Source organism: Prionailurus viverrinus, chromosome X, assembly GCF_022837055.1.
Source record: "Prionailurus viverrinus isolate Anna chromosome X, UM_Priviv_1.0, whole genome shotgun sequence".
NCBI lineage: Eukaryota > Metazoa > Chordata > Mammalia > Carnivora > Felidae > Prionailurus > Prionailurus viverrinus.
In genome coordinates, this window is record NC_062579.1 from 36,243,074 (window position 1) to 36,259,076 (window position 16,003).

General features: G+C 37.8%; 1 protein-coding gene across 6 annotated transcripts in view; it reads left to right on the top strand.

Annotated features, from left to right (window-relative positions):
- Positions 1 to 16,003, top strand: part of KDM6A (lysine demethylase 6A) — a 207,660-nt gene that overhangs the window by 79,815 nt on the left and 111,842 nt on the right. For all 6 annotated transcript variants that reach the window (XM_047845058.1, XM_047845055.1, XM_047845052.1 and 3 more), the window contains exon 4: positions 1,823 to 1,872. In XM_047845058.1, the coding sequence (XP_047701014.1) occupies positions 1,823 to 1,872 (50 nt within the window). The remainder of the gene's footprint in view (positions 1 to 1,822; positions 1,873 to 16,003) is intronic.

Consider the following 16,003-nt stretch of genomic DNA (forward strand, 5'->3'; position numbering starts at 1 on the left):
GCTTAGAAAGTTCTCTGGATTGTATTCATATATATTTTGGCTGTTTACTGATAAACAGTATGGAAGCATTATACATGTAATTCTAGAAAATGTTAATTTCCATTTCCCTCCATTTTTATCATTGTAAAATTTTATTGCATTTGTTAAATCTTATTTGAAAAATCCAAGTCTTTTTTTTAATTGAGGTATACTTGATGTATACCATTAGTTTCAGATGCTGTACAGCATAATGGTTCAATATATACATTGCAAAATCACAATAAGTAGTTAACATCCATTACTGTACATAAATGTTTTTTTCTTAGGGTGCCTAGGTGGCTCAGTCGGTTAAGCGTCCAACTCTTGGTTTTGGCTCTGGTCATGATCTCACGGTTCATGAGCTCAAGTCCCCATGTTGGGTGCTGTGCTGATGGAGTGGAACCTGCTTGCGATTCTCCCTCCCTCCTTCCTTCTCCCCCTCCCCTTCTCTCCCTTCCGCTCTCTCCCTCCCCCCCTCCCTCCCCCTCTTCCCGTCCCCCTCCCCTCTGCCCTCCTCACCTCCTCTGCATGCTCTCTCTCAAAATAAATGAACATTAAAAAATTTTTTTCTTGTGATAAGAACTTTTAAGATTTACCCATCAACTTTCAAATTTGTGGTACAGTATTATTAACTGTAGTCAACCATGCTGTACATCACACCCTCCATGACTTGTTGCTCGTCAATTAAAAAAATGTTTTTATGTTTATTCATTTTTGAAAGACAGAGACACAGCACAAGCAGGGGTGGGGCGGAGCAAGGGGGACACAGAATCCGAAGCAGGCTCCAGGCTCCGAGCTGTCAGCACAGAGCCCGATGCGGGGCTCGAATTCACGAACCGTGAGATCATTACCTGAGCCAAAATCGGATGCTCAACCAACTGAGCCACTCAGGCGCCTCGCTCATCAATTTTTAAAAAGGGCTCTCACTGCCAGTTCTAATGTGTGTATATAATTTTTATTTTACTTTTTTTAAAACCCCCCTCTGAGTTAAAAAAAAATTTTTAATGTTTATTTCTGAGAGAGCGCGCGCGTGCGCGCGGGGGGGGGGGGGGCGGGGGGGGAGGGGCAGAGAGAGAGGGAGACACAGAATCTGAAGCAGGCTCCAGGCTCTGAGCTGTCAGCACAGAGCCCGACTCGGGGCTCGAACCCATGAACTGTGAGATTGTGACCTGACTGACCTGAGCCGAAGTTGGATGCTTAACTGACTGAGCCACCCAGGTGCCCCCTCACTGAGTTTTTAGATCTACAGGAACTGTAGTTTCTCCCAAAGCCTTTTATGCCTTGGGGATTTAGGGTTGTGTGATGCCCTGTTTTAGAATTGAGTTGGAGCAAGGTAATTGTGGGATGGATTTTTTTGTGAAAAAAAAGCATCGCAAAAGAAATACTCCCTTTGCTCTTGGAGGTGGTTGAGCTCTTGCTCACTCTTAGAAGTGAGGTCCCTTGTGGGAACAAATAACCCATCGTATTCTGGAGTAGACTCAGAAAATCTTAATCCTTTTATCAGATTTGGTCTGTGAGGAAGGTCATGTTGATTCAAGAGGAAGCCTAGATTCTGTTCAAGCTTAGGTTTGAGATGTGAGTGCAGTTTTACATTCATGAACTCCTATATATTTGACATTTGTTACTATGTCTGACTATGAGGAGGGGGAGGCCCCAGATTTCTAAATTGTTTGCTCTTAAATATCACTGTCTGTTGGGAGGTGGTGGGTATGGTGGGAGGCTTGTTATAATGTTTCTAAAAACATGTATTGTTGATTTTGAAATGGGACATAATTGCGACTCATACTTATTTTCCCTTTTTCAGCATTATCTGCATACCAGAGGTACTACAGTTTACAATCTGACTACTGGAAGGTTAGTGAACATTTGCATGTCTGTTTCCTATTTATTTTTTGGGCTGATTACTACTGATTATGCTCAAAATAAACTGTGTTCTTTTTTTCTTTGTTTTGTTAATTACTTAAAAATACTACTTCTAAGGAAAAGGGATTGGAAAGAAAAAATATGAATGTTCTTTGTACTATTTTGTGTGAACCACTTTATATTTTATTAAGAGAGAGAGATTGCTCTGACACAGTTTATTGGCCAAAGATGATCTTAAGAGCAGGAATTTAAAAGCAAGTATAACCAACGGCAACAAAATGATTCTTTGTTTTTTTGGTCTTAAGTTGGTACCTGGGAATAAAAGACGGCTGAAGATGGGTGTATGAGACTGAAAAGGCGAGGCATAATGGGAAAATTGTAATCCTTTTTAGTACAGTTTGTCTATGATTGGAGCTCAGAGGACAGTTGAGCCTTTATTTTTTTTTTTTTAAATGTTTATTTAGTTTTGAGAGAGAGAGAGAGCGAGCAGGGGAGGGTCGGGGGGGGGGGGGACAGAGGATCTGAAGCGGGTTCTGTGCTGACAGCAGAGAGCCCAATGCAGGGCTGACTGGAACCACTGAGCCACCCAGGCGCCCCAAACCTAACCGTTGTTTAAAAGTCTCACCTAAATGAAGAACTGTGCATAATAGTGAGTCATCCATTTTCTTAGTTTAAGTACTTCATAAAGTTACCGGGGCAGGTTAATCTTCACATCATGTTTATTTTTAAGCATAAATTTATTGACGAGTGGGGTTTCTTTAAATTGCCATTTTGGGTTTTTAAGATGTATTTTATTTTTCCATCACCTAGTTTATCTTTCTTTTTGATTTGTAGAAGTTTTGACAGTATATTTTGGTAATTTAAAAAATGTATTGAGAATACTTTCTCCAGTCTTATGTTTTTTTATTTATTATTATTATTACTATTATTTTTTACTATTTCTTTTTTTTTAATTTATTATTTTTTAAAATTGACATCCAAATTAGTTAGCATGTAGTGCAACAATGATTTCAGGAATAGATTCCTTAGTGCTCCTTACCCATTTAGCCCATCCCCCCTCCCACACCCCCTCCAGTAACCCTCAGTTTGTTCTCCATATTTACGAGTCTCTTCTGTTTTTTCCCCCTCCCTGTTTTTATATTATTTTTGTTTCTCTTTCCTTATGTTCATCTGTTTTGTCTCTTAAAGTCCTCATATGAGTGAAGTCCTGTGATTTGTGTCTTTTTCTAATTTTACTTAGCATAATACCCTCCAGTTCCATCCACGTAGTTGCAAATGGCAAGATTTCATTCTTTTTGATTGCCGAGTAATACTCCATTGTGTATGTGTGTGTGTGTGTGTGTGTGTGTGTGTGTATACACACACACACACACACACACACATATATATACACACACACACACATACACACCACATCTTTATCCATTCATCCATTTTTGGACATTTGGGCTCTTTCCATACTTTGGCTATTGTTGATCGTGCTGCTATAAACATGCGGGTGCACGTGTCCCTTCGAAACAGCACACCTATATCCTGTGGATGAATGCCTAGTAGTGCAACTGCTGGGTCGTAGGGTAGTTCTATTTTTAGTTTTTTGAGGAACCTCCATACTGTTTTTCCAGAGTGGCTGCACCAGCTTGCATTCCCATTATCTTTAAAGCTCATTGAAATGCAGTTTTTACATAGCATAAAATTCACCTGTTTTAACTATGCAATTCAGTGACTTTTAGTAAATTTTTAGAGTTGTACAACTGTAACCACAGTCTTATTTTAGGACATGTTCATCTCCCCCATAATGAAACCTCAGGCCCAACCTCTGGCAAGCACTAATCTACTTTTTGTCTCTATGTATTTGTATTTCTGGATGTTTGGTATATATGGGATCATATCTTACATATTTTTTTGTGACTGGCTTCTTTCACTAAGCATACGTTTTCAAGGTTGATCCATTTGTAGCATTTATTAATACTTTATTTCTTTAGTTATTAGTAATATTCCATTGTATGGCTATGCCACATTTTATTCATTCATTAGTTGATGAGCATTTTAGTTGTCACTTTTTGGCTATTGTGACTAATGCCGCTTTGAACATGTGTGTTGTACATGTTTTGTGTGGACGGATATTTTCAGTCCTCTAGGGTAGATAGGCAGGAGTGCAATTGCTGAGCTGTAGAGTAAATCTGTATTTAACATTTTAAGAAACTGTTTTCCCAGAGTGGCTATAACATTTTACATTCGTGTAATGTAAAGGGTTTCAGTTTCTCCACATCTTGTCAGTGCTTACAATTGTTCAGTTTTTGAGTGTAGCCAGCCATTCACGTGGGTGTGAAGTAGCATCTTGTTATACTGTTTATTTCCATTTTTCAAATGGCCGATGATGTTTAGCATCTTTTTGTGAACATATTAGCTATTTATGTATATTCTTTTTTTATTATTTTTTTAATGTTTATTTATTTTTGACAGACAGTGTGAGCCAGGGAGGGGCAGAGAAAGGGAGAGGGAGGCACAGAATCCGAAACAGGCTCCAGGCTCTGAGCTGTCAGCACCGAGTCTGACGTGGGGCTCGAACTCACGAACCATGTGAGATCATGACCTGAGCCGACGTCGGACACCCAGCTGACTGAGCCACCCAGGTGCCCCTAATATATTTTAATATATAGTAGCACTCTGGTACCCTTTCCCCATTGTTCTTGTTTTTAGGATTTTCTTGGCTGTCCTTTCTTGGTTGTTTTTCTAAATAAACTAAATTGTTTAGGTCCACACAAATATCTGATGATTTTTTTCCTCTGGCTTTTTTGAATTATAATTTACATTATTTATTTTAAGTGTACAAGCTTGCTGTGTTTTGGCAGTATATATGAGGTTGTGTAACCATTACTACAATTAAGATACAGAACACTTCTGTCGCTCAGTGTTCCCTTGTGCCCCTTTACAGTTGAGGCCCATTCTTGACCCCCGGTCCCAGTTAATTATTTGCTTTCTATCTCTCTAATTTTGCCTTTCCTAGAATGCCCACAGCTGGATCCAAGTATTTTTTTGCTTTTCATGTCTTTCACTTAGCATGCTAATTTTGAGACTCATCCATGTTGTTGTGAGTGTTAATATTGTCTTCTTTTTAAGCTTTAAGTAGTATTTCATAGAATGATTATGCCACAGTTATTCCGCTTATCAGTTGATAGATATTGTGTTGTGTCCAGCTTTATATTTCTTTAGGTACGTATAAATGAAATGCTGTGAACATTATTGGTCTTCGTGTGACCATAGGTTTTCATTTTTCTTGGGATATGTACGTAGGATTTGGAAATCCTGGGTCACATTGCAGTTGTACGTTTAACGGCCAGACTGGTTTCCAAAGTGGCTGTACCATTTTACATTCCAACTAGTAACTTGACTTTAGCCATTCTAGTAGGTTTTTCATCTTGGTTTTATGTGCATTTTCCTGATGATAGTGATGTTGAGCATCTTGTGTGTGCTTTTGGCCTTTTCTTTTGTTAATTTACCTGCTTACACCTTTTGCTCATTTTTAACTTCTTTTTTTGTCTTGAGTTGGATGGGCTGTTTATGTATTCTGGAGGAAAGCCCTTTGTCAGATCCCGGTATTGGAAATACTTTCTCACAGTCTTTGTCTTGCCCATTTGTTTTCTTAATTGTGCCTTTTGAAGAGCAACTCTGAAACTGGTTCCTGTACTCAGAAGGCAGGGAGAGACCAGCCAAGAAAGGGGCAGGCCCACGCCAGGTTGGTAGGTGGCACTTTTAATAAGCAAAGGAACTTATGTATGAGGCTTGTCTTGGGCTGCTGTGAGATGAATAGTTCCCTGCACCCACCTGCCAAATCTTAAAAGTTTATAAAGAGGCCTTAACTGGGTTTAGTATGTATGCTGTACAAGTGTTCTTTTCAATGGCGTTCCCCAACGATAATTTTAGATTTACTGTCTTACAACTCTCTTTCCTTTTAATAACTGTAGAATCGGTATGAAGTATGCCCTCTTTTGTTCTGATATATATTTTTTTCTTGATCAGCCTGGCTAGAGGCTTATCAGTTTTATTGATCTTTGTAAAAAAAAAAAACACAAAACTTTGTTCCATAGGTTTTTCTTTTTTTAGTATTGTTTTCCTGTTTCATATTTCATTGATTCTCTATTTCATTGATTCCTGATTGTCTTTTGTATTTGTTCTGCTCACTCTGTGCTTAATTTTCTTATTATTTCTTTTTTCTTTTGGAGAGAGTTCCTGTGCATACCCCCTTGAGCAGGGGCGGGCCAAAGGGAGAGGGAGGGAGAATCTTAAGCAGGCTCCATGCCCAGCACGGAGCCCCACACAGGGCTGTGAGATTACTACCTGAGCCTAATCAAGAGTGGAACATTTAACCCACTGAGTCCTACCCAGACGCTCCTCTCATTATTTCTTCAGGTGGAAGCTTAGATGATTGATTGTCTATCTTTTTTCCCCTAATATAAGTATTTAAAGTTATATGGTTCTCTTAGCAGTGCTTTAATTGTATCCCACAAATTTTTATATTTTGTATTTTTGTTATCATTTTATTTGAAAATGTCTTCTACTTGTGCTTTCTTCTGACCCATGGGTTATTCGGATATAAATTGTATAATTTCAAAATATTTGGGTTATTTTAGATATCTTGTTGTTAATGATTTCTAACTCCGTTTTACTTATACAACATACTTCGTATGATTTCATTCTTTTGAAATATGTTGAGACTATTTTATTGGTTCAACACTTGAAAACAGCCACATGATTTGCATTTTTGGTTGTACCGTGCTAAAAACAACAGGTAAAGGCAGTCGATAGTGTTTTTCAAATTTCTATCTTTGATTTTTGTCTTTGTCATATGCTGAGAGTTCTCTTATGATTTTGGAATTGTCGTTTAATTTTGCACTTAAAAAAATACATTTTGAAGTTTTCTTACTAGTATGCACACATTTATGATTGCTATTTTTATCTGATGAATTGACCCTTTTACATTATAAAATATTTTTTTTTTACCTCTGGTTATTCCTTTTGTCTTGACATATGTCATCTGATTTTAATACAGCCATCCTGTCCTTAGGCTTGTAATTTATGTGAGATCCTTTTCCTTCCAACCTATTGGTGTCTTTATTTTTACAATTCTTCTTTTGTAGACAATTTATAAATGTGTCTTGCTTTTTTACCCAATCTGAAAGTCGGTTTTTTACTCGTACTGTTTAACCATTCACAGTAATGCACTCATTTATATGATTGGGTTTGCATCTTTAAATTTGATTTTTCCTTTTATGTTTGTCCACTCAGTTTCTTGGTCTTATGTTCCTTCCTGCTTACTTCCCTTACCCCTTTTTTATACTTCAATCTTTTTTACAATTTCACTTTACTTTTCCTGTTATCTGTTCCAGCTGTTCTTTCCATTATTTGTTCACTGGTGGTTCTAGGGATTATAGTATATATCGTTAATTTTTACCAGTCAAGTGTCCGTTAATGTTGTATCAGTTCACATAAAATGTAGAAAGTGTGCAGTTATATAGGTTCACGTCTTACCCAGCCATGGCCTTTATGTGACAGTTGTTACAATATGTATTAAGTTTATTAACTCCACAAGATGATGTTCTTTTGCTTTGAACAGGTCCATGTATTACAGTGCAGTAGTAATTGCTTGTATTTACCCATATGGTTACCATTTCTGATACTCTTCATTACCATATATATATATATATGTATATATATATATATATATTTTTTTTTTTTTTTCCCCGACTTCATTTTTGAAGGTCATTTTTGCTGGGTATGGAATTATGGGTTGGCTTGCCTTTTTTTTTTTTTTTTAAGTGAAGTTCTGACTTCTTGCCTCCATATTTCCTGATGAGAAATTAGCTCTTAATTGAAACACTGTCCCTGTACACCATTTGTTTGCTTCTTTCATGATTTGCTTTTTCTCTTTGGCCTGATCATGATCTACCTCTTCATGGTTGTCTTCATATTTATCCTGTTGGAGGATTTTGAAATTGCATTAAATAGGGGAAAGTTTTGTCATTATTTCTTCAAATAATTTTTTTGTTCATTCTCTTTTCTTCCGGGAACCCAATTCCATGCAGGTTAGATAATTTGTCTTTATGTAAATGTCCCTGAAGGGCTCTTATTTTTTCTTTTTCTCTGTGGTCTTCACATTGGATAATTTTTCTGTTTCAAAGTTTATTTTTTCTTTCCTTTGTTGTTATTTAATTGTTAACTCAGTCCATTGAATTTTATTTCAGATATTCTGTTTAACAGTTATAGAGTCTTCATTGGGTTATTATTTCTCTTTCTCTGTTGAGATTTCCTGTCTATTTATTATGAGCGTATTTTGTTGATGATAATTAGAATAGCCACTGTAAAGTTCTTGTCTGCTATTTTCTAGTATCTTTATCATTTTGGGCTTGGTTTCAGTTGATTTTCTTCTTTCCTGAGAATGTGTTCTGTTTTCCTGGATCTTTATATGGTGTGTAATTTTGTGTGGGGGACTGGTCATTATGAAAATTATGCTAACTCTTGGTTCTATTATTTTCTTCTAGTGAGTGTGTATGTGTGTTTGATTTTTGTCTTTTATCAGGCAGTTATCTGTATTGGACTTGAACTGCAAACTCACTTCCTTGGAGTACAACTTAAGTATCAATTTAGATCTTTTGTCTTTAGCTGTGTTAAGTCTGTAACTTGCATGCAGGAGTCAGTCAGACATGTTGATAGAATTTAGAATTCTCTTCTGTGGCTCTTTGTTTTCTGGAATTTGTTTTAGTTTAGTGGGTTGTGATTTCTCCTGGTTCCAGTCTTCTGGTTGTCTATATTAGAAAGACTGCTTTCTCTACTAGTGACCCACTCCTGTGTGCTATGCCTGGCACCAAGTTAGTAGCCAGGAAAATCGAGCTCAGTCCTTACAACTTTCCATCCTCTGAGCATGGCCTTCTGTATTGGTTTCCTATGGCTGCTTTAACAAATTACCACAAATATAGTGGCTAAAAACACAAATTTAATTATCTTACAGTTTGAAAGTCAGAGTCCCAAATGAGTCTTAGGGGGTTAAGTCAAGTTATCCGTAGGGCTGGTTCCTTCTGAAGGCTCTATTGTAGCGTCTGTTTGCTTGCCTTTTTTTCCAGCTTCTGAAGTTTGCCCACATTCTTCTGGCTCATAACCCTGTATCTTATTGCATTTTGACCCCACGTTGCCTTCCTTGGCCTTTAACTTTCTTGTCCCCTCTTATTAAGGACCCTTGTGTCTAACCTGGATAATGCAGGATAATCTTCCCATCTGAGGATCCTTCATTTTATCACAACTGTGAAGTATCTTTTGCCTTGTAAGGTAAATTTCTCAGGATATTGACGTTTTGGGGGCCACTGTTCAGACAGCCACATCTTTCCACCAGAATCTGCCTGTTTCTGTTTACTTTTGAGTGCCTTTTGTTAGCTGCTTTATTTTATGTATTGTACATTCTATAAACTAGAGTTTATAATTTTTATAAAACTGTAGTTATTTATATTTATTACCTCTAGGAGGGTCTTCTCCAGTATCATCTTACTTAGCCTTCATTGGAAGCAGTAGTGTGATATGTATGGATACCACTTTGCTTGCTTTTGAACTTAATAAAAATGTAATCGTGCAGCATATTTTTTAAGTCTGTCTTCTTTCACTCAGTACCGTATATGGTAGAGTCACCCCTGAGTTGTATATTGCAGTAGTTTGTTTTCATTGTGGTATAATATTTCTTTCCATGAATATGCCACAACTTATTCATTTTGTTGTTGAAAGACACTTGGTTTTTAATGAATTTTGGCTGTTGCTGATTATAACTTTGCAAGTTCCTGATGCCTGGTAGTTGTCTGATGCTTGAAAACAGATGCAAAACAATATTTTGTCTAGCTTTTCTAGCTATAATTATTCAGATAGAAGAGAGAAATTAAGTACAAAACGGATTAGTCTACCATTGCCAGAAGTGGAACTCCCTCTAATCTTACCTATAATAAGGAAAGCTTAATATAGAATTTATTATTTAACAACTTACTGTAGATATTTGTGATAATAAGAGAACATAATTACCGAATGCCCAATACATGGAATACTAATTAGCCATCAGAATCATTTATCATTGGTAGTGTCTTATTGTAGAGTTCTTTTTTTTTTTTTTAAATTTTTTTTTTTTTTCAACGTTTATTTATTTTTGGGACAGAGAGAGACAGAGCATGAACGGGGGAGGGGCAGAGAGAGAGGGAGACACAGAATCGGAAACAGGCTCCAGGCTCTGAGCCATCAGCCCAGAGCCCGACGTGGGGCTCGAACTCCCGGACCGCGAGATCGTGACCTGGCTGAAGTCGGACGCTCAACCGACTGCGCCACCCAGGCGCCCCTGTAGAGTTCTTAACAAGCAATTTGAGATCCTCCCGAGGGTCAACTGACTCCCCAAATACGAAGAATGCAAACCCAAGTTTATTGCTTATCAGGGTAAAGAAGAACACCACTTCTGCAAAGCTTTGTTGTTATCACAGGGAGGAAAGTGAGGTCAGACTTGATTGAGAAGTGAAACTTTGTCTTAAGGCAGGTCTTCAGTTTGGGAGCTTGATTGGGTAAGAATCTCCACGTATGTAATGGTCTGGATATGGCGGTTATGGCTAGGCAAGGAGTTTTGAGTTAAGGGATTCAGAGAATCTTGGGCCTCAAACTGTTGTTGATGCTTTTCACGAAGAGTTGGTGGTTCCTGTAATAATGGACAAACGATGTGCCTGGGCAGGACACATGGAAAAGTGAAGTAAGGCTAATTAATGAAAACGGAGGACTAGCAAAGTCGTGTTATCATTGACAGTCAGGGGTAGGTTAGGTTCTCAGCTCTCCAGGTTAAGCGTGGGAGTAGACAGACATCTTTGGTTCTCTCAGGATAAAGAACTTGTTCCAGCTTTTGTCAATTAAAGACATGAATGCCACTTACTTTAATTTCTATTTTCTAAGTATCGATAAAAAATATAACAGTATTATTTGTGATCCAGTGAGTATTTACCCAGTGAACATACTTAGTGGCTGGTGGTGATCCGAATTGACATTCACGGCAGTGAAAGTCACTGTTTAGGTTTAACTTTTTATTTTTGTATTATTTTGTCTGATTTTGTGTGATTTATACCCACAATGTATTGTAAATTGAAGAATGTAAGTATGTGATTGATTTTTAAATGAAATATGACTGAGATAATTATCTCCTGAGTTTTAGTTGTACTTACTTCTTCAAACCACATCTCTTCAAGCCTGTCCTCTACAATTAGATCTTAGAAAAATAAAACGATTCCCCATTCTGCAGGGTCTCAGTTATTCATCTGAAATTCTTGAATCCAGAATTGTGTAGAGTTGGGAGGATTTTTTTTTTTTGGATTTCAGAAAGATAATAATGACCTTACTATATTACACACTATCCCCTGTGGCAACAACATATTTACATCTCTGCAGTGATCGTGTGATTGGTTATATTAAGTGGTAAGTAAAGACTTGTGTCAGTTCAAGTCTGGGTTTTCCTACCCAAAAAGTTTTGGTGGTTGATTTATGATAAACTTTAGTTTTTGTTAGAGCCTTTTGGAATTCTGGTTGGACAGTTGATCTGTAATCAGTAATTAAATCTTAATTTTTGGTTAACATTCCAAAACTCAGTAATGTTTATTATGGAATTAGAAATTTTATTTCTTGAGAAATCGTACTTGTTCTTACCTAGTTCAGTACAAAGGAGTCATTTTTGAAATGGTGAAAATTTGCCAGTCCTCTCATGGCTACTATATCGTGCCATTATATCTTGACTATTAGTGATTGTAATAAGTAGCTTTCTAGTGCTAGCTAATAGTAAGCAAAAGCTTACTTACTCAGCAACTCTATATACTGTGTAGAAATAGCATAATAATTTAAAACACAATATAGGGAGGAAAAACTTTGCTCTGACTACTTAAGTTTGTGGTGAGGGCCTGTGAATTACTTAAAACAGATAACCAGGAGGGGGAAAAATTGTTTATACATGCAGTGCATATACCTGTGGGAGAACTCAGTGATGAGTAATTCCAAGGCTAGTTAGAATTTGGAGCTATACGCCAACTGAGTAGGTGATGGGGGGGGGGCGGGGAAGGACACTTAAAGAAAACAACTTTTGGGAAAGATAAATGAGCCCTTAGGAGAATAGATGGGAGATAATGATAGTCTTGTGACAAAGTCCATTAGAGTTGCTCTATGGGAGGGAGTTTATGACCCTTGGATTCTTTCAGGAGGCTCTGCTTTTGCACACGAGGGATTCAAGGAACTCGAATGCTTTCAGCTCAAAATTATTCTTACGCCAAAATGGCATACTTCATAGTACCATGTCCTGATCCCCTTTAGCAACAGCAGCAAAACCTAAGCTCTTCTGTGAGTCAGGAAAGTTTACTTTTTTTTTCCTTTAATGTTTGTTTGTTTGTTTGTTTGTTTAGAGAGCAGCAAGCGCTAGTGGGGGAGGAGCAGAGAGAGGGAGAGAGAGAGACAGACAGACAGACAGACAGACAGACAATCCCAAGCAGTTAGCAGGCTGTCAGTGCAGAGCTGGATGCGGGGCTCGATCTCATGAACCGGGAGGTCATGACGTGAGCCAAAATCAAGAGTCGGACGCTTCACTGACTGAGCCACCCAGGTGCCCCTGAGTCAGGAAAGTTTAGAAATTGCTGTTATGGTTTATACTATGAAGTAGAAAGGTAGGAATAAAAAAGTGTGTGCTGTTACTGCTCTTATGTGTTTGAGTCTACAAATAGAAGACTGTAAGGACACGTGTTAAAATGGGAAGAAGTTCCTGATGACTTCTCTTAAGTATACTTTTTTAAACAATTCTGTTACACTTTTATTTATAATTGTGAACTTTTAAAGTAAATAAAACCTACTCTTTTTCCATCTTTTTTTTCCCCACTTGAATTTAAAAAAAGAAAGAAAAGCTTTTGAATTATGGTAGCATGCTTGTCTAAAAGAACCATTGATTAATAGTTGCAGAAACTAGGGAACTAGTAGAATCTGTGCTCATCTTCTGTCTCTTCAGGGACTTTTTCTTTCTTTTCTTTTCTTTTTTTAAATGTTGTATTTATTTTTGAGAAAGTGCAAGTGGGGGAGGGGCAGAGAGAGAGGGGCAGAGGATCTGAAGCAGGCTCTGAGCTGACAGCAGAGAGCCTGATGTGGGGCTCGAACTCATGAACTCTGAGATCATGACTTGGGCCGAAGTTGGATGCTCAACCAACTGAGCCACCCAGGTGCCCCAGGGACTTGTTCTATCGCGTTATTTATATCCATCACTAAATGGCTTTTACCTTCATTAACAAGAGCTTTGTTGGCAATACAGGGATAATATAGTTCCTGCTCTCGAGGTGCCGAGACACGAATAAACATACGTTTTTGGTAAGTGGCCAAAAACATTGCTGAGGGCCACGAGGGAGGCAGAAGTATGTATCTTTGAGTAAAGGGTGTGGGGAGTGGGAATGAGAAAGACTCCACAGAGAAGTTGCAATTTGAGGGAAGGATTAGTGGGAGTTTTCCAGCTAAGAGATGCGGAGAGGCAGAGAACTGAGCCAGCACGTGAAAGTGTACAATAGGTGTTTAGGGAACTTTCACGTGTTGGTCTAGAGCAGAGGCCCAAACAGTTTCTTAAAAGGATGAAATGGTAAATGGTTTAGGCTTTGTGGGCCAAGAGACAGTGTAACCATTATAGTACGTAAAGATTAGTTTTGGTTCTTAGGCTTTAAAGAAAAAATTTGACCGGCTGTAATTTGTGGACTCCTGTTTTAGAGCCTGGGGTTATTGTTGGCGTAAAGTGGGCAAAAGAAGGCAAGGGCCAGATGGATAGTAAATGGGTTTACAACAGCAATCTGGAGTCTTCGATTTGTCTCAGTATTTGTTCAATATCTAGTCAGTTTCTATAGGGCTGGAAGAGTCATAAAATTCAGTAAAACACAGTGACTTCCAACGATTAATTGGAATTGCATTGACTTTGTACATTTTGTACATTAAAAAAAGAAACTCTCCTTGTAAAGAGACTACTGTCTTTCTCAATAAAATTTTATGATTTCTCTATAAAGTTCTTGTGCATATTATAAAGTGTATTTTATATCTTACAGCTTTATTGCTATTATAAACGTCATTTTAATTTTTTAAAATCTCTGCTGATATATAGAACTGCAGTTGGCTTCTATGCGTTAAGTTAAATTTATCAAGCAATTTCACACTAACTTTTACTAACTTGACTGATTTAACTTTGTTAGCTTGGATTTTCGTGTAGATTAACCTACCTTTTAATTAATGATAATTTTGTTTCTTCATTTCCAATTCTTTTTGATCTTTTTTCCTGCTGTTGAGGTAACTCGGATGCCAGCACAGCATTGATTGAAAGAGGTGATAGGAGAATAGAAAGGAACTTCTTAACTCTAATGAAAGCCAACTTTTAAACATTTCATTTTAAAAGTCAACATTTTTCTTTTGTATGCAAATGTTTATTCTGCATCCGCTGAGATAGTTTTGTATTTTTTCTGTTCAAACCAATCTTGTATTTCTGAGGTAAGTGCACACTGGTAATGAGTTTTTATCATTGTTAGGTATCTCTGGATCAGGGTCACTAACATGCAGTATCTTGACATTTTGGTTCATGATTGAAATTGGTCTCTATTTTTCCTTTCTTGAGTTGTCTTGATCTGATGCCTTGGAGCCGGTCGGACATTCTGAGGAGCTGGACAGGGGAAGAGGAAGCAGAGAGCAACAACCCTTTCCTTTAAGGGAATCATGAAATCATACACATCCCCTTCATACATCTCTGCCTGGCGAGAATGTAGCAATATGAGCATCCCGAGCTGCAAGGGAGGCTGAGAAGTGACTTTACTTTGTCTGATTGTAATCGTAATAGGATAGAACACAGTGAAGAGAAGGTGCACGTGTTGTTGCAAAGTAGACTACACTTGTAATACAGATTAGCTCATGGTATTGGTTAGTTAGGGAATTAGAATTGTGGCTGTATGACCTGAAAGTCTTCTTGTTTCACTTCAACTTTTTTTCTAGATAATGGGAATATAATGATAACCTTCTTAGGAAAAAAGAAAAGGCTCTTAGCTTGGCTGTCGCTCTAGCAGCAGGAGTGCTGAGTCCAGATTTTAAGAAAATGAACCACGAGGACCTGCATCCTCGTCGTCAGAAAGGCACATTGCCGCTCTGCTCTAGTGAAAGGGGTGCCAGCATTCCAACTCCATTGTTTGGTTAATTTTTAATATCAACTGTGGCAACCTATGACCATGCTGAGCCTCCTGCTTGAATGGTTCAGCCCATCTCCGGATACCAACCCGTGACTGTTTTTGAAAATCCTCTGGTTATAATGTTGCATAGGTTTTGAGGAGTCTCGTCCGTAACTCTAGTTTATTTCTGAGTCCTCTTAGTTTCAATGTGCAGGGTTGTTGTTGTTGTTGTTTTTACAGCACCGAGACTTCCCAAGAATTTTATGTATCATGTTTTATCCATGGAGCAATTATCAGGTGCCAGAAAAGTTTTTGGTGTTGTTAGATACACCGTCTCCTTTAGTTTTCCTAAAAATTTCAGGTGCCAGGTAGTATTTTATATGGTTGGTTGATCTTACTTCATTCCTCAGAGCAACCCTCTGAAACTGATCAATTAACTTGTTTCCTGAGTCTTAATAGATAATAAATGACAAGACTGGAATTCCAACCCAAGTCTGATGGCCTCTGCCGAGTTCTTGATCACTCTCCCGAGTGATGAACTCTCCCGAGTTCTTGATCACTATGCATTATTACACACGTTTTGGAAGCAGAACTTCTACTCTGATGCTGTAATTTTGGGCATTATGGCTGTAATGAGCTTTAGCAACATCTTTTACTATATTATAAGTAGGAAGACTCTTTGTAAGTGTCCAAATTAAGGAAGTAATTCGGTAGAAATTGAATTTAGCAACGTATTAAATTCTTTGATGAAAAAAATGTGCAACAGGTTATTTAAGGCTGTAAGAGATTGACTTATTCAGCAGCAAACCTTTCCTAGATAACTTACACATGCAGTTACTTTCCCATAGGGATCAAAAAAAGGATTGGGTCCCTCTCTACCATTTAGACTCCTGTTCTAGTGGAGGGGATAAGTA